Source organism: Phyllostomus hastatus, unplaced genomic scaffold (genome assembly GCF_019186645.2).
Source record: "Phyllostomus hastatus isolate PE091 unplaced genomic scaffold, TTU_PhHast_1.1 phas_contig_16, whole genome shotgun sequence".
In the NCBI taxonomy this organism is placed as follows: domain Eukaryota; kingdom Metazoa; phylum Chordata; class Mammalia; order Chiroptera; family Phyllostomidae; genus Phyllostomus; species Phyllostomus hastatus.
The window spans coordinates 20,484,010-20,509,373 of NW_025333643.1; the positions used below are offsets into that span (position 1 = coordinate 20,484,010).

Consider the following 25,364-nt stretch of genomic DNA (forward strand, 5'->3'; position numbering starts at 1 on the left):
AGGAACATTTATAAATTCCCGGGAATGATGCTAGGGATATGACTCCAAGACTTATCCCTAGAAGATGGTTGAAAAGAAAAGGTTACTTATGGTGGACTCTCAAATTGGTGCCCTTCTCTCTAGCTCCGTTACCCACTACTTAAACCATTATAATCTCACCTTTAAAGATTGCAACAACCCAACTTTCCAGTCCAGAATCTCCTTCTCTCTACTCATCTCATACCCAGTTCATTTCAGTATTATACCTCCTAAGTATTTCCTGAATCTGTACACTTCTATCTCACTCTAGTCCTAACCATCATTATGTCTAGCCTGGGCCAACTGCCTACCATGACATTTAAGCAATTGTACTTGTCCCCTCTAATGCATTTTTCAAGCTGCACACAACAGGACTTTTTAAGTACAAGTACACCACCCAGGCCAGTATAGCTCAGTAGGTTGGGCATGACCCCACAAAGTGAAAGTTTGCCAGTTTGATTCCTGATCGGGGCACATGCCTGGGTAATAGGTTTATTTCCTGGTTAGGGCACATGCAAGAGGCAACTGATTGATGTTTCTCTCTCACCTCAATGACTCTCTATCTTCCCTCCATTTTCCTTTCTCTAAAAAAATCACTAAGCATGTCCTTGGGTGAGGATAAAGAATAAAATTAAAAAATAACAATACACAAGCATAACATTGCCTTCCCTTGCCACCTATGTTCCCACCACATTGGTCTCCACATGACCCAGTTCCTGCCCTCCTCAGACCCTTTGCTGTGGTTGCTTTTCCTCTTTGAAATACTTCTGCTGGATCTTACCACATTTGCCTCCTTTTCAACATGAAATGTCTCACCTCAAATATGAATTCTTTAAGAGGTCTTTTTTTGATCACTCTGGCAGAAGCACCCACTTCCACTTACTTTCTACCATGTTTTTCTAGTTTTCTCATAGCATTTTTTTACCATTGCCTGAAATGCTTTATCTATTTGTTAACATGTTTGCTGTCTATTGCCTCCACTAAATTGTAATTCCGGGGCAAGGATTCTAGTCATTTTGTTCAAGGTTGGATCCCCATTGCACAAAATAAATATTTATTGACTATCCCTGCAAAAAACCATCAAATTCATTGAGAGAGAAAGGCAGAATGAAGGTTTCCAAGTAGGGTGTGGGGCCAAGCAGGTGGAGAATGTGGAGTTAGTTTAATGGCTACAGAGTTTCAGTTTTGCAACATGAAAAAAGTTCAGGAGATGAATGGTGATGATGGTTGGTTGCACAATGATGTGAATATATTAATGACACTGAACTGTACATTTAAAAATGGTTAAGATGGTACTTCTAGTCAAGATGTCGGTGTAGGCAGACATGGCTTGCCTCTTTGCACAACCAGATGAAAATTACAACTAAACTATAGAACTACCATCACTCAGATATGTCAAAAATTGAGTTAAATGGAAGTCTGACCACTGTGGAATTAAAGAAACCACATCCATCCAGACTGGTAGGAGGGGTCCAGACATAGAGTGGGCTGGTCCCACACCCATGTGTGGTGGATAAAAATTCAGTAGGCACATCTGGGGATTAAGGAGTCCCAGTCCCACATCAGCACCCCCAGTCCAGTGTTCCAATGCCTGAAAGATAAGTCCCCACAACTTCTGGCTGCAAAATCCAGTAGGAATTGAGTCAGTGAAAGAAACTTCTGAAGCCCCAAGCAGTTCCTCTTAAAGAACCCACATAAAGGAGTGAGTCACCTTGCAGGCAAGAAGGGGCTGGAAAGAAGTATTCCAAGTCATGAAAGGCAAGGACCTACAGCCAAGATTGTTCTACCCAGAAAAGCTATCCTTTAGAGTGGAAGGGCAGATAAAGAGCATCCCAGACAAGAAAAAACCTAAAGGAGTTCATAATCACCAATTCATTATTACATGAAATATTAAAGAAACTTATTTAATAAAAAATAAAAACTTTAAAAAATAAAATGGCAAAAAGTACATATCTATCAACAATTGAATCTAAAAAACAACTAAGCAGACAAGAACAGAGACAGAATCATGGATATGGAGAGCATTTTGATGGTTGTGAGATGGAGTAAGCATGGGAGAGAATGGGTGAAGAGTTGAGAGGATGAAGGATTGCAAATCGGTAGCTACAGAATAACCATGGAGGTGTAAAAGTACAGCACAGGAAATGGAGTAGCCAAAGAACTTATACACATGACCCATGGACATGAACAATGGTCAGGGGATTGCCTGAAGGAGTGGGGGTTCTGGGTGGAGCAGGGCAAAGGGGGAAAAAAACCAGGACAACTGAAATAGCATAATCAATAAAATATAATTTTAAAAAAATGGTTAAGATGGTGAATTCAAATTATGTATATTTTACCTCAATTATAACTTTTAAAATAATTTTAAATACCTTAATAACTCTGCACTGCTCTGAAGATCAAGACCAAGATCTTTCATTTGTTCTGTAGGATCCAGCTGCTCTGCCCTGCCTATCCCTCCAGCTCATCACTTGCCTATCCCTCCAGCTCATCAACTCATGACTGACTCTCCTGGTTCAGTTCTCAGGGCCAATGACTCGTAAGGCAGAACTGTTTCATCCACTCCCACAGCATTATAAGTTATGTTACTTCAGTGATACTATGTTGTTCTCTGTAGTTTCCCTGGTGTCAAGAGTAGTCAAATGCCAGTATCCACCAGGCATTTGAATAGTTGTTGGGTAACAATGAATAAAACAACCCCAAATGGTAGCAGTTACTATTCCTATTTTACATATGAGAAAGTGGAGGTCCAGAGAAGTTTTTTCACCTGTCCAAGGCCCCAAAACTTGCAAGGGGCAGAACTAGAATTCAGAAACAGATTAGGCTGAAATCAGTGCCCATTGGTGCCTTTGCTCTTCTCTCTGTCTTCTCCTATGTTCCACTCTTGCAGTTTCCATCATCTGCTCAGGACTCCCTGAAGAACCTGTGTATCTTATCACAGAAGCCAAAGCAGCAAATGTTTTAGCCTGTTGCACACACACATACAGAATCACATACTCATAGACATGTACAAACATATACATGCACAAATAAAAATCAGCTCTTTTTCCACTACAGAATTAATTTCATTCCCGAATAAGACAACTATTCCAATAACTGAATGAAAAGAATTGGGCCATGTTAAAGAAAATGCTCATTCATTCATTTATTCCTTCATAAGCCTGTTATTTATTGTGCTCTGGGGATTACAACGAATGAGGAGAAACTGACCAGGTAGAACCATACACCCATTTTGCTAAAATACATCAGGTGTGCTGTGTTTCAGTGTTTCTCAAAGAACATTGCCTCCATTCTCCTATGGACTCCATTAGTATCCCTAATTTACAGGTGAGAAAACAAGCAGATAGGTTAAGTGAACTGATGAAAGCCACACAACTGAACTGTAACAAGAACCCAGGTGTAACTCCCAAACCGACTCTCTTATTTCTCAAAGTTACATATTTAATTCTTGAGAATTTTTAAGTTTTTTTCCCCAGTACTAGAACATAAAATGCCTTTGCTTGCTACTCAAAGTGTAGCATGTAGGTCAGCATCATCAGTATCACCTAGGAGTTTGTTAGCAGTGCAAATTATTAGATTCTACCCCATCTCTACTGTATTGAAATCTGCATTTTAATAAGACCCCAAGTAATTCATGTGCACATGAAAGTTTGCGAAGCATGCTCCAGATTACTGATGAATACAAACACAAAAACCAGATTAATTTTTGTATCTCCCAACGATTTTTTTTCTAGATTTTTCCTTCTTAACATCCAGTTACTTCAGACTGAAAAACTCAAGCTCCCGCGAGAGTGATGGGATTAAATCCTAGTATCTGCTGCCACCTTGTGGTTAGTAGTTTCAACCCAGCCAAAATTTGCTCTTTTCCATGAAATAAAAGGGGGATATGTTGGAAGGAAGGGGTGGACCAGGTACTCAACTTTTCTAGCCATGTGCTTTAAGAGACCACTACAAAATTCCAAGATATAATAAAATAATTCTTGGGGTGCAGTTTGAGAAGACCAGATAACTACTGGCCTTTCCACGTGTATCTCTGGGATGAATAATATTGTCAGCTCTAGTTGAGAGATCTGACAAAAGCTGGGATTATTTGTGTTACTACAGGTTCTTTCCTCTCTGGAAGCCAGCATGCACAGCTGAATGTGATAATCAGTTTGCGTGTGATTATTTTATTACCAACCAGAATGGTGGTGGGTGGATAAGCAGGTCAGCTTTTTCTGCATTTGCCTTGCCCAGGAAGCTACAACACCTATTTCACAAAGTGAAAAGGAATTTCCCACTGCTCTGCCAAATGCATCTTTTTTGGGACCTCTGTGAAGTGGTGAACAAGGCCAGTCCCACTGATGAAGTCTCTAACACCTGGAAGGGAATAAAAAAGAAATTTCAAAAATCTCCTACATATTTTATCCCAAACAGTCCAGAAGTTAAAAGTGCCTGAGTCACCAGGTAATTTTGTTCTGAAGTTTGTCTGCTCTAGAACCAAAAATACCCCAAACTGCTACTACAGGTGACATTGAGAGCAATGGACATCAGTCAGAGCCCTTTAAGTTTGGTTATGGAAGAGTTAGCCAGTACCAAAGAGTTGGGCAGCAACCCAGAAGAAAAAACAGCTCATTCAAAAGGAAGAGGATGGAACGGTAGGAAACTGGGGCTTGCTTTCTTTTCCACAGAGTGAGTTTCTTTGGATTTTACACTAAACAATATTCACTGTGACATTAGAAAAGGTAGCATCTCTTTTTAAGCATTGCATTTGGAAATAAGAGCTCTGTATGATGGAAGAAGAGGGTACTGCCTTTAGACATTAGACTAAGAAGCTTTATTTTGTGATCAGAAAAGTCTTTATTATAGTGAGGAAAACATTTCCTTTCCCCCGAATTTGAGTTTTAATATGGCATATGACCCCAAAGTAAACACTTGATACTAATTTCAGTCTCAGAGTTTTAAACATCATCCATATTATTTTGAAAATTCGGTAGTGCTTTCAAGATGAGTTCATGGTCAATGCTTTTGTTCCTTTTTCCCAGCAATTTGGGCTGCTAAGATATGTACTAACTGTATTTCACCTGTATATACTCTTTAATATAACCTGAAAACTGGCTTACACCTGCTATTTCTTCACAATGGCAACACCATGAACACAGGCATGAAATATTCAAAACAATACATTTTAATGTGGAAAGTCAAATTATTTATTTTCCAATTTCTTTGGCTTCTTTCTTACTAGGGTCATTAGCAATAGCTCAGACACACAGAAATGAATTGTTTTCATGAAGCCAGAAGCATCAAAGACTAAGCTTTTGAACTTTCATGGACAAAATGAAATTTGCAGATATGTTCGCTTATATGAAGAAATAGAGGTTGAAGCACTACAACTGAATAAATTCACTACTAATGAAGTAATATAAAAACTTAAGAAGGGTAGTATTCTTTGCATAACAGAAATAGCAGTTCCATTCCTAGTGCCTGAAGCAAAACCACTGTCATTAATTGTTATAGATAGATCAGGAATGGGGTGGGGGCAGTGGGAGTGGGAGACACATCCTAGAGATTCAGAGACTTAGAACTGGGCTTTTTACCTGAGGGGTTGCACAGATGACCTTCAGGGTTCCCGGACCTCCTAAAATGTATTTTCAGTGTCTTATATGTGTGCTTGTGTGTATTTACAGTAGTAGAAAAAGATGGCTTTATTAAAAGGGGTCTATGGAAGATTAATCCTAGCTCATAAATAACTTTTGGGTGAATTAGAAAATGACACTCCTTCCTCAGGACACTGTACTACCATCTGCTAGAAAGTTGTTAGAGTATCTATACACAACTGTGAGGACTAAATGTGACTTGCACCTTCTGGAAGTTGCAATGTGTTAATTGGTAGAACTCTGCTAACCCAGGAAAACTCCCTTCTTTTGACCTCTACCTTGTGCTCCCCCATCTTTTACATTTTTCCCACACAGATCTGATCCACATGGTACTAAAAGCTATCATTGATTGAATGTTTTGTTAGGTTCCAAGCACATAAGTTATTTTCTTTTATCCACACATTTCTGAGAATAGTATGCCTATTTTCATATGAGAAAACAGAAGCTTAAAAAGTTAAAGAACATATCCAAGATCACACAACTATGAAGTGTGTTGTTGGGTTGAGCCAAGATCATTTAACTCTGGCACCTGGGGTCTTTCTTACATACTTCCTATGTGTAATGACAGAGAAACTGGATAACTTAAGTCCAGTTTTGAACAGTGTTTTCCTGAAGTATGGTATATGTGCTACTGGTGGTATATGAGATATTTTACATAGTATATAAAAAAACATATTTTAATGGTTACTAATATATTTATATCCACATTTGAAATATATCCAGGGTCCAGCAGAAGTAAGGCCTGTTCAAATGCCACTGGTAGGGTAATAATATGGGAGTAATAATTTGTGGTTTTAATCTGCTTGTGTGGTTGGTAGGGTAATGATATGGGTATAATAATTTATAATTTGAACATTTCACCTAAAATGTCAAAGGTGTGCTTGAGTATGATATTGTGTTACATAATTACATGCTTATGATTTTGTAATAAAAGATTTTATAATAAAAAAGCAGTGTTATTTGTGCCACTTTTACAAGTACAAACAGGTACCCATTTGATATAACATAATATAAAACCTGTGATTTCACCCAAAGAAAAGAAGATTTATGTTCACACAAAAGCCTGTATACAATGGTTGTAGCTTTATTTATAATAGCACTGAATGGAAAACAACCTAAATGTCTTCCAATGAGTGAATGTTAGACAAAGTGTGGTACATCCACACCATAAAATGCTACTCAGCAATAAAAGAACAAATTATTGACATGCACCAATGTGAGTGAGTCTCCAGAGAAATATGCTGTGTGAAAAAAGTAAATCCCAAAAGGTTATATACTATATGATTCCATTTATACAACATTATCTAAAAGATGTAAATTTTACACATGAAGGACAACTTAGTGGTTGCCACATGTTAAAGAAAATGTGAGGTGAGGAGAAGTGGGTGTGGCTATAAAACATAAAGGATTCTGATTGTGATAAACATGTTGTATATCTTGATAGTGTCAATGTCAATACTTTGGTCATGATAATGTGTTATAGTTTTGCAAGAGGCTACCATTGGGAGAAACTGGATAAAGAGTACACAGAGAATTTCTTTGAAAAAAAAAATAGGCTTAACATATATTTTTAAATCATTTTTTACTTTTCTATTAGAATTGTCCCAATTTTTCCTCCTTTGTCCTCCTCCGCCCATCCCACCCACCCACACCTCACCCCTGCTCCCACAGTCAATTCCCAAACTGTTGTCTATGTCTGTGGGTCATTCATACATGTTTTTTGTCTAGTCCCTTCCCCTTCTGTCCACCATTATCCCCCTTCTCCTCCCCTCAGGGCATTCTCAGTCTGTTCCATGTTTCCATGCCTATGGTTTTATTTTGTTTGTTGGTTTATTTTGTTCATTAGATTCCTCTTACAGGTGAGATCACATGGTATTTGTCTTTCACTGACTGGCTTATTTCACTTACCATAATACTCTCCACATCCATCCAGGCTGTTGAAAAAGGAAGGAGCTTCTTTCTTTCTGCTGCATAGTATTCCATTGTTAAAGTACCACAATTTTTTGATCCATTCATTTACTGATGGGCACTTAGGCTATTTCCAGCACTTGGCTATTGTAAATAGCACTGGTACAAACATAGGGGTACATAGGTTCTTTTGAATTGGTTATTCCAAACTCTTAGGGTATAATCCCAGCAACAGAATTGCTGGGTCAAAAGACAGTTTTAGTTTTTTGAGGAAACTCCATACTGTTTTCCACAGTGGCTGTACCAGTCTGCATTCCCACCAACAGTGCAGGGAACAGTGCAGGGAGCTAGGGTTTCCTTTTCTCCACATCATTGCCAGCTTGTTGTTTGTTGATTTGTTTATGATGGCCATTCTGATCTGTGTGAGGTGATACCTCATTGTGCTTTTAATTTGCATCTATCTGATGGCCAGCGATGTTAAGCATATTTTCATATGTCTATGGGCCATCTGTATGTCCTCCTTGGAGAAGTGTCTATTCAGGTCCTTGGCCCATTTTTTTAATTGGATTGTTTGTCTTCTCAGTGTTGAGCAATCTATAGATTCAACACAATTCCTATTAAAACACCAATGGCATATTTCACAGATCTAGAACAAGTATTTCAGAAATTTATATGGAACCAACAAAGACCCCAAATAGCCTCAGCAATCTTGAGAAAGAAAAACAAAATAGGAAGGATCACAATACCCAATATCAAACTATACTACAAGTCCACAATAATAAAAACAGTCTGGTATTGGCATAAGAACAGGCACATATAAATGGAACAGAATAGAGAACCCAGAAATAAACCAATGTCTCTATGGTCAATTAATATTTAACAAAGGGGACATAAGCATGCAATGGAGTAAAGACAATCTTTTCACCCTGGCTGGTGAAGCTTAGTGGATTGAACACTGTGAACCAAAAGGTTGCCCGTTTGATTTCCAGTTGGGGCACATGCCTAGGTTGCAGGCTGGGAGGGAACCCATCAATGTTTCTCTCATACATTGATTTTTCTATACTTCTCTTTCTTCCTTCCACACTCTCTAAAATAAATAAATAAAATCTCTTTAAAAAAAAAAAGACAGTCTCTTCGGTAAACAGTGTTAGGAGAAGTGGACTGGTACATGCAAAAAAATGAAACTAGACTACCAACTTATACCATGTACTAGAATAAACTAAAAATGGATAAAAGACTTGAATATAAATGATACTATTAAAGTCCTAGAGGAAAACACAGGCAGGAAAATTTCAGATGTTCCATGTAGCAACATTTTTGCCAACATATCTCCTAGGGCAAGGGAAATAAAGGAAAAAATAAACAAATGGGACTACATAAAACTAAAATGCTTCTGCACACCTAAAGAAAACATTATCAGAATGAAAAGGGGGAACCGACTGTGTGGGAAAACATGTTTGCCAATGATACATTGGGCAAGGGTTTAATCTCTAAAATATATAAAGAACTTAACATATTATTTCTTACAACTACATATGAAGCTACAATGAAAATGAAAACTATAGTTTTTTTTAGATCCCTGGGATTTTATGGGTAGTACTGCTTTGGATGAGATTAACAAAAATCTGTTAATTGAGGAACAATGTTAGGTAAATTCTGGTATCATGAAATGGGTGATGTTCACTCTAGAACAGAGGATAACAACACAGACCTTGGGATCAGATTGGTTGGGCATAAGTTATTTAATCTTTCCAAGTTTTAATTTCCTTATTTTCAAAAGGTAGATGACCATATGAGGGTTAAATTATGTGATACACATGAAAGAAAGTAGTGTTTAGCACATAGAAAGCATTCAGAAATTTTATTTATTTTCATTACTAAAATATGCCAAAATGATGAAGATGGTATGTGAATATTTAGAATTTTGGAACTATGTGTTTAGAGTTATTCTAAATGGATGTTCTCTGTAAATGGGACCTTGGAAACTATTTCTTTATTGACTACTCTAGCGACTCTTTCCTCTCTCGCCACTGCAGCCTTAGAATCACCAAATCCAGCAAAAACTATCTCAAACCATCATTGAAATAACATTGCCAATTTGTCAATATAAGGTAATATATTCTACCAGTCACACACCAGGATTAAAATCTGCACTTGTGCTTGGTCAATTAATTTAATCTCTCTATGGCTCAGTTTACTCATTAGTCAAATTAGGAGATAATATAACCTTCCTACTATGAGGATTAAATTAAATAGTGGCCAGAATGCACTTACTACAGTTTAGTGACAAGACACCAAGTAGTTACTTTGGCTTTATTTTTCTGTGACTTGATTCTCTGGATTGTACAGTTTGTTCATATTTACAACTTGGATTTTAATTATTTCAAATGTTTGCTTTTAATTTCCTTAATACGAATTATTGTTATTTTGTTTAGATGGCACAGAGCTGTGTCTACCAACTTAGTAAAACAAAATGCATTGGTCCCCGAAGAGGAATCATCTAGTAGTAGCAACATGGAATTTCATGAAAGCCATCAAGTCAGAAGGAAAATGTGATAAAAAAAAAAGTGAAGACTTTGGTGGACAGGATGTTGTCAAACAAGTACAGATGTAAGCCCGCAAGTGTCAGTGGAGAGGGTACCACACAGAGCCTTCTTCCTACAGTTGTCAAGGAGCTTCCATTGCCAAGATTATTCTCCACACCAAGAATGAGAAAGCTCTTACAGAATGGTAATCACAGGCAATATATGGTTAAGGGTTGGGGCCAATAGGAACAATGAAATTAGGATGGATTTTCTCGCTACCCAATGATGAACTTGTCCGAAATACAGGCTCCCAAACCCCACCCAGGTCTACCAAGTCAACATCTGCATGTTAGAAAGATCCCGAGGACTTCTGGTAAGATGGAGGCATAGGTGGATGCATCATACCTCCACGCACAACCAAGATTGGAACAACAACAATTTAGAGGCAGAATAACACCCAGAGCTGATAGAAAATTTATCTGAATGGAAGTCGGACAGCCAAGAAGTTGAAATAGACCTGTTCATCCAGACTGGTAGGAGGGGCGGAGATGAGTAGCTGGACTCGGGTCGAGGCGCGGAGAACAGGGAGAGTTGGGCACATAAGGCAACCAGGAGTGTTTAAGGCATCTGGTGCGTGCAAGATCGCAGCGGGTGGACCCTGAGTACGAAAGCAGCAACTGGTAGACCCAGTGAGGCAGCGATTGTGGACCAGGGCAGAGCACACAACCCAGGATCCCAGGAAAGGGACTGAAGTCCCATGGAGAACAGAGCTACCACCATTGTTCCCTCTTGACCCCGCCCTCACATACAACATCACAATCTAGCGACTGGGGTGCCCAGCCCTGCTGAACACCTAAGACTCTGCCCCTCACTGTAACAGGAGTGACCAGACCTCCCCCCCCAAAAAAAAGGGAGGGAGAGAGAGAGAGAGATGGCTCAAACAGAACAAATCAGTGCCCCAAAACTCATCCTTTTGAGCGACCAAGAGATAGCTAGCCTATCAGATGCACAGTTCAAAACACTGGTGATCAGGAAGCTCACAGAATTGGTTGGTTTTGGTCGCAAATTAGATGAACAAATGCAGGTTACCATAAAAGAAATGAAGAAAAATGCACAGGGAACCAATAGTGATGGGAAGGAAACTGGGACTCAAAACAATAGAGTGGACCAGAAGGAAGAAAGAAACAACCAAACAGGAAAGAATGGAGAACTAAGAATTCAAAAAAACAAGGAGAAGCTTAGGAACCTCCAGGACATCTTTAAACGTTCCAACATCCGAATTACAGGGGTACCAGAAGGGGAAGAGGTAGAGCAACAGATTGAAAACGTATTTGAACAAATAATAAAGGAGAACTTCCTCATTCTGGCAAAGGAAATAGACTTCCAGGAAGTCCAGGAAGCTCAGAGAGTCCCAAAGAAGTTGGACCCAAGAAGAAACACACCAAGGCACATCATAATTACATTAGCCAAGGTAAAAATGAAGGAGAGAATCCTAGAAGCAGCAAGAGATACAGGGACAGTCACCTACAAAGGAGTTCCCATCAGACTGTCAGCTGATTTCTCACAAGAGACCTTACAGGCAAGAAGGGGCTGGAAAGAAGTATTCCAAGTCATGAAAGACAAGGACCTATATCCTAGATTACTCTATCCAGCAAAGCTTTCATTTAGAATGGAAGGGCAGATAAAGTGCTTCTCAGATAAGGTCAAGTTAAAGGAGTTCATCATCACCAAGCCCTTATTTTATGAAATGTTAAAGGGACTTATCTAAGAAAAGATTTAAAAAACACATGTATAGTAAAAGGACAGCAAACTCACAATTATGAACAACCACACCTAAATCAAAACCAAAAGAAACTAAGCAAACAACTAGAACAGGAACAGAACCACAGAAATGAAGATCACATGGAGGGTTAGCAATAGGGGAATGGGAGGAAGAGAGAGGGGGAAAAGGTACAGAGAATAAGTAGCATAGATTGTAGGTGGAAAATAGACAGGGGGAGGGTAAGAATGGTATGGGAAATGTAGAAGCTGAAGAACTTATAAGTATGACAGACATGAACTAAAGCGGGGGTAAGTAGGTGGGAGAGGGTGTACAGGGTGGGGGGAAATGGGACAACTGTAATAGCATAATCAATAAAATATATTTAAAAAAAGGAAAGACCCCCAGGTAACTTGAATGTACACACATCTTAAACAGTTCTGAATTAGATTGCCTTTGAGGCACCTCCCAGTGCAATTGATCACTGGTTTAATTAGTTTAAAGCTCCTTTTTAGTTAATTATACAGGGTCTGGCACAAATAACTCCCCTTTTTTATTATAAAATCTTTTTTTAAAAGATTTTATTTATTTATTTTTAGGTAGAGAAGGGAGGGAGGGAGGGAGAGAGAGAGAGAAACATCAATGTGTGGTTGCTGGGGGTTATGGCCTGCAACCCAGGAATGTACCCTGGCTGGGAATCGAACCTGGGACACTTTGGTTCCCAGCCCGCGCTCAATCCACTGAGCTACGCCAGCCAGGGCTAAAATCTTTTATTACAAAATAATAAGCATGTAATTCTGTAACATAACCATATCACACTCAAGCATACCATATGGGATTTTAGGTGAAATGTTCAAATTAAGACTATAAATTATTACACCCATATCATTGTCCTACCAACCACACTCAAGCAGGCAGTACTTCTGCCAGACCTCGTATATACACAGATAGACATATGTATGTGCGTAGGCATGTATACATACACATGTACTAGGGAATCAAACTAAAGTGGGATGGCTAATTCCAACAGTAGAGGGTATAGAGAGAATTCTATGAATAAAATTATGATTGATAAGTCATAAAGGATATTTTATTTTATTCTATTGTATCAACTTCTCATGTACTTTATGGAAGAATCAACATCTGAAGAAAAACATTGTCATTTTTGCAAGGTAGTATTGCTGATTTATGAGGTCCTATGAGTGGTAGGTAACAATACCACTAATACTTGCATTCTTCTCTGTCACTTTTAAAAATTAATAGATCTTATTTTTTAGAGCAGGTTTTAGATTTACTGGAAAAATTGAGCAGAAAATACCTACAGTTAGTCCCAGTATGGCCCCTTTTCTCACCCCACCCTCACAATTGATGAGCCCTTAACTGATATATTATTATCATGAACTAAAATTCATAGTTTATATTAGGGTTCATTCTATGCCCTGCACAGTTCTATGGGTTTGAAAAACTCATCAAGTCGTGTCATGTGTCCACTATGACAACATCATACAGGATAGCTTCACTGCCCTGTAGAGCCCCTGTAGCTTTTTAATATCCTTTACAGCATAGCATCAGGGAACATATACAACCCTTCTGTACATGCAGGGAAGCCACACATATTTTCACATTTCACACAGTGATGAGGGTGAAAACCTTGAGAGTACTTTTTCCAGAAAAAATAAAATGAAAAACTGATTACTTCAAGTTGGCTGATTGTCCTTTCAAACAAACTCTTCTGGGAAAAGCAGTAACTATGCAAACATCCAAGCATCTATCAATTACCTGGTATGAAGTGAGTGACCTGCCTTTTTCCGTTGAAAGTAACAGAGGACGTGCTTCTATATTGATGAAACAGGGGTTGGAGAGTCCAGCAGGGGACAGAAGACCATATTCCTTTTCCTGATTTTTGTGCATTGGCTTATTTTTGTCTTAGTTGCAGTAACAAATCTCTACACTAAGATTTCTCCAGAAAACCTGCTTGTCCTTCACACTGTAGCTAAAATATTACAACCTTGTCTCAACTACAGCCCAAACACCATTGCTCTCCCCATACCAGTTTTCAACCAATATTTGCTAAATACATATTACACGTCAGCCACACATCAGGGACAGGGTAGCAGATAGAACAGACATGATCCCTACTTCCGTGGAGTTACAGCACACAGGGACATTCTAACATGATATAGACAGTTGCATCTGATGCAAAGTAGAACACAGGGTGCTATGAAAACATGTCATGCATGCTACTTTAGGGGAGGAGGCTCCAGAAAGGCCTCGAGGCCTTTGAGTTGCCCGAAGAAAGGGCAACTCAATAGAGATCTGAAGGACACCTTGAGTCAAATTAAAAAAGAACGAGGAGAACTGTGTCCCAGGGAAAAGGAGAGCATGTTCAATCCCAATATCAAGAAAGCACCAGACATAATGAAAAAATGAAAGTAATCCAGCCAGGACTGAGGAGGCAAAGGTGTTATCAGCCCTGTTAAGAATTTTTTACTTTTCCTAAGGATGATAAGAAACCATCAAATACTTGCAACCTGGGGATTTAAATAATCTGATTTGAGTCTTAAAAAGATAGCTCAGTCTGCAGAGTGGAGACTGGTTTGGAGGAAGGCAGGAGCAAATGCAGGAAGAACAATAAACAGACTCTTATATTCATTCAGTCAAGGGATGACATTAGCATGGCTGGTGACAGCAGTGGGGATCGAGGAGACAGACAGTAGAGGGTGGGGGAGAGGAAAGAATCCCTGAGCTGAGCACCTGCTTTGAAAGTGGAGACCCCATTCACCAAGATTAAATGCTGTGGCTCAGGGAGAGTGTCCTTATCTACTGACCTCAAGCAGGACAAGATGACTTGAGGTGCTGTGCACAGCAAATCATTGAGACACAGAGCAAACTGCAAACACATTTGCCCACTGCCCCCATCAATCTCTTTAACCACATCAAGGAAAATGTCTCATTTCCTGCCTTTTACTCTTCTTTTTTAGTAAACTTCAAGTTTAGTGCCTTCTACAGCCAGGAACATGGTTTTGTTTTTACTATGTTAATTTTAATGCCTATTTATGATACTGCTTTTTGATTTGTGGTAGCATTTTAAAGTTTTCTTTAGAAATACACTTATTGTGTTAAGAATAGAATTAATATAAAAATATTAAATAGTTCACATGGCTCCTCGATTATGGGAAATTCTGTTAGGATGGCATGTCAACCCCTGAGACTTGAGCCATATTGCTGATGGGTAAATTTAAAATTTACTTCAACCAACAACAAATATTCCAGGGATGTCTTACATATTACAGGTTACTTTTTCAAATTTCACAACAGTTGAAAGGAAAAGCAACAGAAGGCAAACTGAAGTCTCCAAGGCAGAGAGAGAGACTTGTTAACACTGATATCACAACCCCAGGAAAATGCAGATGTGGCAAGAGAAAGCATAGGATACAGAAAAGCAAATCCATGTGTAATTTTTAATCCTAAGGAAAAAACTACCGAGGCAACATGTGATGCTGTCTTTTTCAGAATACTTTCTAATCGGAAGAATATGTTTATCACTGTGATCATTACAGGTTCTTTTCTCCCCCCCACCACTCCCTTCACTCTAAGCAACTATAAAACTTGATGTTGTAGAAGAGAGACAGGAGATAACCCAAGGAAATACACTCCTCTGGGCCAGGAGAACTACCAAACGGTTTTCTGTGACATCCCTTCCTTCAGTACTGCAGAAGATATTGTAAAATGCTGAAACAAATTGGCCTCTGAAGACTCACATACGGTTAATGTTTAGGATGTTATAAATGCCAGGTTCTCTCCCACCACATGTCCACCTCATAAGAAAGCTGTTCAATCTCCTGTTTAGGTCTCCTTTCCAAAAATTTACGGTCCAGAAAACAGGCTAATCAGGTCTGATTCCTCCATTTCTGAGCTCAAACTGTTTAGTTTCTACTACAACCTGGGTAACAATAGAGTTTAGTGCTCTATATTACTATTTTAACTGTTCAAATACCAAGTTAGTATACCAGTATCTGGTCTATCATGCATGTCATGTGGAGAGCATTCACTAACCAGTACTGCCCAGCAGAACTTTCTTTGAGGATTCAAGTGTGCATTTGGCCAATATAGTAGGCACTAGCCATGTCCAGATTTTCAGACTGAAATGTTGCCAGTGCAACTGAGGAACTGAATTTTTAATTTTATTTCATTTTATTTGAAATTAAAATGTGAATGGTCACAGGTATAGGTAGTATAGAGAGTGCAGCACTAGACCATCTATGATTGTCCAAACATATGCTTGCATTTATCTGTAGGTATGTAAATTTGAGCCTTAATTGCTCAGTCTGAACTATTATTATTTTAAATATAACAAATATTTACATAAAGTTAACTATATTCAAGGCCCTATTCTAAGTGCTTTAAAAATATCAACTTATTGGCCCCGGATGGGTGGCCTAATTGGTTGAAGCATCATCTCATACACCAAAAGGTTGCTGGTTCAATTCCTGGTCAGGACATACAGCTAGGTTGCAGGTTCCATGCCTGGTCAGGGAGCATATGGGAGAAAAACAATTGATGTTTCTCTCACACCAATATTTTTCTCTCTCTCTCTCCCTTCCTTCCTATCTCTCTAAAAGCAATAAAAACATATACTTTAGTGAGGATAAAAAGTATATCAACTTATCAGATAATTCTTAGAATAGTCCTATAAGGTATGGCAATGTTATCCTTAGTTTGGAGATGGCATAGAGGTTAAGTAATTTGACCAGACAAGTGGCAGAATCAGGCTTCTAACCCAGAAAGATCTGGCTCTAGAGTCCTTGCTCATTAATTATTATGCTAAGTACTAATTGTAACATCCAATATGGCAGTCAATAGCTACAGGTGACTGTTTGTTAATTAAAATTAAATTAAATATTCAGCCCAGCCTGTGTAGTTCAGTGGATTGAGCATGGGTTTTCGAACCAAGGGATTGCTGGTTCAATTCCCAGTTGGGGCACATGCCTGGGTTGTGAGCTAGGTTCCCGGTGGGGGGTACATGAGAAGCAATCACAGATTGATGTTTCTCTCTTTCTCTCCCTCCCTCCCTTCCTTCCTCTCTTTAAAAATAAATAAATAAATAAATAAATAAATAAATAAATAAATAAATATTTTTAGAAATAATTTTTTAAAATATAAATATTCACTTTTTTATTGCACTAGGTACATTTCATGTACTCAGTAAATATGTGGCTAGCGGCAACACAGATAAAGAACATTTTTGTTTTCACAGAAAGTTTAATTAAAAAGCACCACTCTAAAACATCACTGTCAGAGTGGACCAACATTACTTTTGAATCTGGCTTCTTTCATGCAAGGTTCATATTTATTGTATTCCTATTATGTGCTGGGCAATTCCTAGGTTTGGGGCTATAAGGGTGATCCTATGGACATGATCCTATTTTGTGGGATTCTACAGTTTAATAGAAGAGATAGACATTAAACCATGGCACTGTAGAGGAATAAGAATAATCATTGGAATAAATGGTGCTGAGACAGGCAGAGATGGAGGGAAAGATGAAATTTAATCCCTATCTCACACATTATGCAAGCTTAGTTTATGTTGGGGTATAGATCTCTGTGGAACAGGTAAAAACTTAAAACTTTTTTATAACTTTTTTAAAGATTTTATTTATTTATTTTTAGAGAGGGAAGGGAGGGAGAAAGAGAGAGAGAGGGAAACATCAGTGTGCAGTTGCTGGGGGCCATGGTCTGCAACCCAGGCATGTGCCCTGACTGGGAATAGAACCTGTGATGCTTTGGTTCACAGCCTGCACACAATCCACTGAGCTATGCCAGCCAGGGTTAAAACTTAAAACTTTTTAAGGACAATAAGAATATCTTTATGATTTCAGTATAGAGAAAGGCTTCTTAGAACACATCATTCACCACAAAGGAAAAGATGGATGTGTAACCGAACACAGAACTAGCTACCTGTCACAATGAAAGCCCAACACATGAGACAGGTATTGGTGAAAAAGTAACATGGTTTATTTTAAATGCCACCAGCCCAGAAGATGGAGGAATCTTGTCCCAAAGCCCATTTTGCTATCTCTGGTCAAGCCAGTGGTTCTTAGGGGAGTTGGTTGGAATTTGGGAGGGGAAAACTTCCTAGGAGTGAGGATGTGCAAGTGCTGGTTGGTGCGAAAGGAAGGTGGGAGTAAGGGGAGGGGCTGTGGACATGCAGGCCACAGAATGAATTTTCACGGTCAACATCCCTGAGTTGGCCACCTGGGTTTTTGTCAGTTGAATTCCTAAACCAGGACCTTGAGGTCAGGCTGCTCCTTAGGTTCACATAGGAACTGTCACTGCTGAGCTATAAAGTGTACTTAGAAAGAAACTCAGAACACTCCAGTTCTAGTTTTGAGGGAAAAACTAGACTAATAAGCTGGGTTTGATATTTACTAAGATTAATACTGGTAGCTTTATATAAGTATAGTGTATTCATTCCTTGTTACAGATATATTGGCTATATGAAAACTAAGAATTTCTGTTCAGCAAAAACATTACATCAGGTGCTGACACATCTTCATGAACTGGCCAATGGGAGAACGGCAGGGAGATAAGCAGCTGGCATGGTCCCCTGGCCAGTGGGTGGTGCATCCCATGCCTGAAACCTGGACCTGAGTACAGAGGGTTCAGTCCTACCCCCACATGGTCAAATGGTGCATCAGACCCAGGGTGAGGCAGTAGAGGCAGCCCTCATGAGGCCCTTAATCCAGGCAGTTGACTGACCAGATGATGAACGACAAGCTTCACAATGAATGCCCGGGTACAATGTAAGGGCTGCAGCCAGGACGGCAGTAGTGCCCTGGGCACTACTCTGCAGCCTTAGCCCCCCACAAAGGGGAAGAGGAAGAAGAGTCTGGGGTGGCTGCACAGTTAGGGCCTTAGCCTGTGCTCTACACCTGCATCAGGGACTTACTCACTTTGGAGAGCTTCAAGTTGGAGCTGCAGAATATGCTTCACATGTCAGCTTCAGTGAGGTCTGGCATTTTCTGGTCCACTTTGGTCTGCAACTGCACGAGAATAAATTCTTCAGGCAACTTTCTGTGCCTTTGTGACATTCCACAGCACCGCTGAGTGAGACAAGGCCTTGTGTGTGCTGCACAATATCCTCTGGAAGGGCCACCCTCTCAGCATGTGCCTGGTCAGGCCCAAGGCTGAACCCACGACCAGGAAGAGGCAACATGAGGAAGAGTCAGTGTGCAGATGCATGGCAGAGGTAGTGACCCCTCTTTGGACTGTATCCTATGCTAAGCAGCTTAATTGGAAATGACTAGAGTGTGAACAGGTGCTGCAGAAGCTTGCCAAGGAAATTGGGAATACCAACCATGCCTTGCTGCCCTGCTAAGGCACAAGCACAACAAAGCCTGCTGTATTCTGCAGGGGGTCAGGTTGTCACTCCAGCAGACTGTCATAACAAGTTTGAGTTTCTGATGGGCATCAGGTGGACAGAGGGACAACACTGTCAGCTGTGGCTAGGAGAGTACACAGACATGTACTGGGGTGGCCCCCTTTGGCACCATGCACATCCATGAGGCCACCAAGTAGGTAGTAAAGGCCTTCCAGGAATTCACCCAGTCTACTTGGTACTTGGCATATGATCCAGAGACATTCTCAGACCACTGGAAGAAGCTGACTGTATGCACTAACTGTCTGGGGCCAAGCCATGGCCACTGACTTCCACCCTCAGAGACTGAGCCCTGAGGAGCTGGCAGGGCCAAAGGCCTCCTTGGTGCAGCACTTCATAGTGGAGCCGGGTAAGGCCAGTGGAGTTACTTGTCTCTATTTCATGAAGGAAGAACAGTAAAAGACTCCAGCTGAAAGGGCCTGCCTCTGGAGTGCATGGCTGGGAACCAGCATATCCACAAATATCTGCTGGGGTTGATCTTCCAGATTTCCTCTCACACCTTCCAGGTAAACAGCCCTACTGCTGAAGTGCTCTACACAGTCATCCAGGACTGGATCAGCTGGACACGAGGAATACAGTGCTGGATGTGTCTGAGGCACTGACACCATTGGCCCGGCCCTGACCTGGAAGGTGAAGAGAGCATGGGGACTGAGCTGTGCCAGGAGGTTGTGACGGTTGCCTGGGGGAAGACCCACAACAATGAGTTGAGCAATGCTGAGTTCCACTGCTGAATGGTGGAGGATCTGGTCCTTGCTCTGGTGAGCACACTGGTTTTCCAGCAGCTCATTGCTATCCTGTACCCACCTGGAACCCACCTGTATCCCAAAGTGACCCTGGCTGTCCACACAGCTTAGAACATCAAGTGGCTCTGGGTGTCCAAGGGCAATTTTGTAGATCTTTTCAGAGCCCTGTTTAACCAGGTAAAGGGCACCCCCTTCCAGCCAGGGAAAACAGTGGCTGTGGACCTGTTCCTATAGACACTACTTTGCAAGATGTTTATCTTGAGAGGATGGAGGACCCCAATGACACAGAGGCCCCAGAGCACCAGGACCCTCCCGCCCAATACTCACTGGGACCCCCTATGATACCCACAAGGAAGTTGGGTCTTCCCCTCCTTCCTAGACCCTGGAGCAGTGGAAACTAGCCCTTCTAGAACAGAGCCCAATCTGTATAAGGGCAGAAAGCAAGTGGCTCCTCAAGTCCTTGCCTCACCCCAAAACTCTCAGAGGCAGTAACCAACAGGGCACAAGGCCTGGCTGTCTGTCAAGGGCCAGCCTGTCTCCATACACTGTAGGCTCCTGCTCCCTGCATATGCACTCATTCTTTTGAGATCAGTTGGGCCACAAAGGCTCAAGTAAACAACTGCTGAATAAAAAGCAGGGAAAAATTCATTTTACAAAATTAAATAAAATGTTGTCTACTGGGTATAGAAAGGTTTTGTTTAGCTCACAGAATATTCTAAAAAATATTTAAATTGCCCACATTTAAAAATTAGATTATTTCAAATAAAAATCTGAATTTTCAGCTTTCTTTTGAAAAACAGGAAGATGTGTAAACTTGAGGCCCCCAGTTCCTCATGGCAACAGCAGAAGCTGTGCAGAGACTGCTCCCTTTGCTTAAGGCATGTTCTCTCCAGTTCACACCAGCCTCACTGGTTCTGTTTTACAAAACCTGCCTGGCCTTTCCAGGCATTTGACTTTATATTACTGGTATTGAACAACACACAAGTAACTTAGTAATTACCAAGGGTGGTAAATACTTCATAGGCAAAAAAAGTACTGAATTTTATGAGAGAGAAGTGAGGAGTCCAACTATATACAGATTGGAGGAGGTACTGCAAGCAACATTTGAGCTTGGGCAAGCTTGTAGTCAGCTCAGCTGACTGATTTGTAAACTCCCCCACCAGTCAAAAGCTGGGAACCAGATATGGTCTCATATCCTACTTTACGTAGGTCTCACAATCATCCTAATGTTGTTTATTAGACAGAGGGGGAAGAGTGAACGCAATGAGACCAAAAAGGGCATATTGGCCAGGAGCCATGACCTAGAAATGATTACTAATAGCAATACTATTAGAACAGGTACTTGTAACCAGCACACCAGGGACGAGAGGGAAAAATCAGGCATGCTGTGAAAAGAATGCAGAGCTTCGACTTCCGGCCAAGACGGAGGCATAGGTGGACACACCTTACCTCCACGCACAACCAAGATTGGAACAACAACAATTTAGAGGCAGAATAACACCCAGAGCTGATAGAAAATTTATCTGAATGGAAGTCGGACAGCCAAGAAGTTGAAATAGACCTGTTCATCCAGACTGGTAGGAGGGGCGGAGATGAGTAGCTGGACTCGGGTCGAGGCGCGGAGAACAGGGAGAGTTGGGCACATAAGGCAACCAGGAGTGTTTAAGGCATCTGGTGCGTGCAAGATCGCAGCGGGTGGACCCTGAGTACGAAAGCAGCAACTGGTAGACCCAGTGAGGCAGCGATTGTGGACCAGGGCAGAGCACACAACCCAGGATCCCAGGAAAGGGACTGAAGTCCCATGGAGAACAGAGCTACCACCATTGTTCCCTCTTGACCCCGCCCTCACATACAACATCACAATCTAGCGACTGGGGCGCCCAGCCCTGCTGAACACCTAAGACTCTGCCCCTCACTGTAACAGGAGTGACCAGACCTCCCCCCCCAAAAAAAAGGGAGGGAGAGAGAGAGAGATGGCTCAAACAGAACAAATCAGTGCCCCAAAACTCATCCTTTTGAGCGACCAAGAGATAGCTAGCCTATCAGATGCACAGTTCAAAACACTGGTGATCAGGAAGCTCACAGAATTGGTTGGTTTTGGTCGCAAATTAGATGAACAAATGCAGGTTACCATAAAAGAAATGAAGAAAAATGCACAGGGAACCAATAGTGATGGGAAGGAAACTGGGACTCAAAACAATAGAGTGGACCAGAAGGAAGAAAGAAACAACCAAACAGGAAAGAATGGAGAACTAAGAATTCAAAAAAACAAGGAGAAGCTTAGGAACCTCCAGGACATCTTTAAACGTTCCAACATCCGAATTACAGGGGTACCAGAAGGGGAAGAGGTAGAGCAACAGATTGAAAACGTATTTGAACAAATAATAAAGGAGAACTTCCTCATTCTGGCAAAGGAAATAGACTTCCAGGAAGTCCAGGAAGCTCAGAGAGTCCCAAAGAAGTTGGACCCAAGAAGAAACACACCAAGGCACATCATAATTACATTAGCCAAGGTAAAAATGAAGGAGAGAATCCTAGAAGCAGCAAGAGATACAGGGACAGTCACCTACAAAGGAGTTCCCATCAGACTGGCTGATTTCTCACAAGAGACCTTACAGGCAAGAAGGGGCTGGAAAGAAGTATTCCAAGTCATGAAAGACAAGGACCTACATCCAAGATTGCTCTATCCAGCAAAGCTTTCATTTAGAATGGAAGGGCAGATAAAGTGCTTCTCAGATAAGGTCAAGTTAAAGGAGTTCATCATCACCAAGCCCTTATTTTATGAAATGTTAAAGGGACTTATCTAAGAAAAGATTAAAAAAACACATGTATAGTAAAAGGACAGCAAACTCACAATTATGAACAACCACACCTAAATCAAAACCAAAAGAAACTAAGCAAACAACTAGAACAGGAACAGAACCACAGAAATGGAGATCACATGGAGGGTTAGAAACAGGGGAGTGGGAGGAAGAGAGAGGGGGAAAAGGTACAGAGAATAAGTAGCATAGATTGTAGGTAGAAAATAGACAGGGGGAGGGTAAGAATAGTTTGAGAAATGTAGAAGCTGAAGAACTTAATGACATATGGACATGAACTAAAGGGGGTAAGTAGGTGGGAGAGGGTGTACAGGGTGGAGGGAAGTGAAGGGGGAAGGAAAATGGGACAACTGTAATAGCATAATCAATAAAATATATTTAAAAAAAGAATGCAGAGCTTCCTTTTTATGTTTGGAGACATGTCTTTCATGAAAATAAGGAAACCTACAGAAAAAAGAAAGACCAAATTAACAACTGGATCCAGTGATAATGAGCTTTCCGGGGCACTGGTCCATAGGAGCTCCACACTATGTTCAGCAGCTGCACAGGCAGTTTCTTCTGCTTACGAATGACCTGCTTTTTTCCTGACACTGTATATTCTTTCAGAACCGGACAATCTCATTTCTCTGCACCCTATAGATCTCTTCAAAGAGAGTTCTGGGCACAAAGGAGATATACAGGATGTGAAGAATAATCTGAATATGGTCACCAGCTCAACATTGTTATGTGGGAAATGTTTAGTTTATAAGAGATTATGCCCAAGGGTGAGAATTCTTATTTAAGTACTGTCACAAAAATAATGTTGGCACTTCCTAATCTGATGTTTTTGCATTTTTATTCCAGTACTTAAAAAGAAAAAACACAGCATGGAAAACATCCTCCGAAAATCAGATTTAACAGTAGGAAAGCTTCAAATGCAGGGAGTGGACAAAGGCTTTCACTTTTGTATTTCAGAAGCATCAGAAGGTCAGGTTTAAGTGAATGCACAGCCCTGCGGGACAGCAGGAATGGGAGATGAAATTAATGATTACCATTAAGAAATAATGTTAGTAGGGGGCATTTTGAAAGTGGCTGAAAGACGGCTAAGGGCACCTAGAATGATGTTATGTGCCTGATAAATACCAAGTGAATTCAATTAAAATAAAGGCATGCACATAGGATGCTTTAGAGAAGGAATGAGACATCTTTACGACTAGGTGGTATATGTAAGTTTTTAAGATATTTTCTATGACTTGAATTAGAATAATGCTTTGATATTTGCAAAATATCCACTAATTCCTGAACTCTTCTCTCAGGAAAAACAACCAGTCCTTAGGTTTTTGACAAGCTTTTCCAACACATGGCTTCATTTCATCGTATCTCCATGTCATAGGTGGATGACCTCATAGAAACAGTAACTGGTAAGTCCATGAAGTTACTTGCCCAGAGACACGCTGAGCTTCAACAGTGTGTTTCTAGGGGATGGAATTCTTCAGTCTTCTAAACAGTTCCAGAGGATTTCCAAGAGACCATGAGGAAGCATAAATTGAAAAATGTATGTTTCTCATGTACCTGCTGCTGCTTCTGATTTTGTTCCTGATTGCATAAAAGTTATCTTCATAGAGATTCTTAATTTTTTGATACATAATCCTGAATAAATTTCTCTAGTAAATTAATCAATGTGGGAAGGCAAATTTTTAAAAGTATTCTGCCCAACAGTCCTTAAAAAATGCTTTTACAAAAATTGGTTTTTAATTCTGAGCCAATATAAGCCATTTTTGCTTCATAATTCTTACTAATAATGGAAAATAGAAACATTTATTAAGGCGTAACAATTCTGCAAAAAATTTTTCCTACAATTTGCCAGATGAAATTAGAGGAAGGATTTAAAGGTATTACAACGCTTTTTAAAAAAATAGATTTCTTTTTTAAAAAAGATTTTATTTATGTATTGTTAGAGAGAGAAAGGGAGGGAGACAGAAGGGGAATGAAACATCAATGTATGGTTGCCTCTAGTGCACCCCCTACTAGGGACATGGTCTGCAACCCAGGCACGTGCCCTGACTGGGAATTGAACCAGTGACACTTTGGTTTGCAGGCCCATGCTCAATCCACTAAGCTATACCAGCCAGGGCCATTATAACACTTTTAATATACGCCACATACACCAATGACCATACGCCACAAACAACTGGGCTAATTTTAAATTATAATTAAAAAAAGAATTCTTATTAAAATTATAAAAATGTAACATTATTAAGGTATGATCCATGTAAAGTGTTGTGTAAAAGAAATGAATAAGAATGAAATCTAACAAGTATTAAAAATATAATTCAATACTTAAAAAAATTACAGGTGATTCAGCCTTAGCTTAATTTTTAAAAAGGTCATAAAATCCTTTAGGTAAGACCATCTTCATAGGGTAATTACCTCAAACTACTCTTCACTTTATCAACTTCTTTTCCATTGAAAATAACTCCTTAAGAACAAAAAAGTAGAGAGAAAACATGAACAAAACATTTAACAACCATGTTGCTTA

At 40.2% G+C, this 25,364-nt stretch overlaps 1 protein-coding gene and 1 pseudogene across 1 annotated transcript; both read left to right on the forward strand.

Moving 5' to 3' along the window:
- Positions 1-1,210: 1,210 nt before the first annotated feature.
- Positions 1,211-25,260, forward strand: CUNH3orf49 (chromosome unknown C3orf49 homolog). Its single transcript, XM_045832022.1, is given in 10 exon segments — positions 1,211-1,244; positions 4,526-4,655; positions 9,998-10,098; positions 10,101-10,292; positions 15,444-15,570; positions 22,233-22,262; positions 23,682-23,769; positions 24,219-24,295; positions 24,297-24,349; positions 24,352-25,260. Coding segments are annotated over 10 exon segments (894 nt in total). The 3' UTR covers positions 24,414-25,260.
- LOC123814308 lies at positions 18,631-20,428 on the forward strand (annotated as a pseudogene).
- Positions 25,261-25,364: the final 104 nt, after the last annotated feature.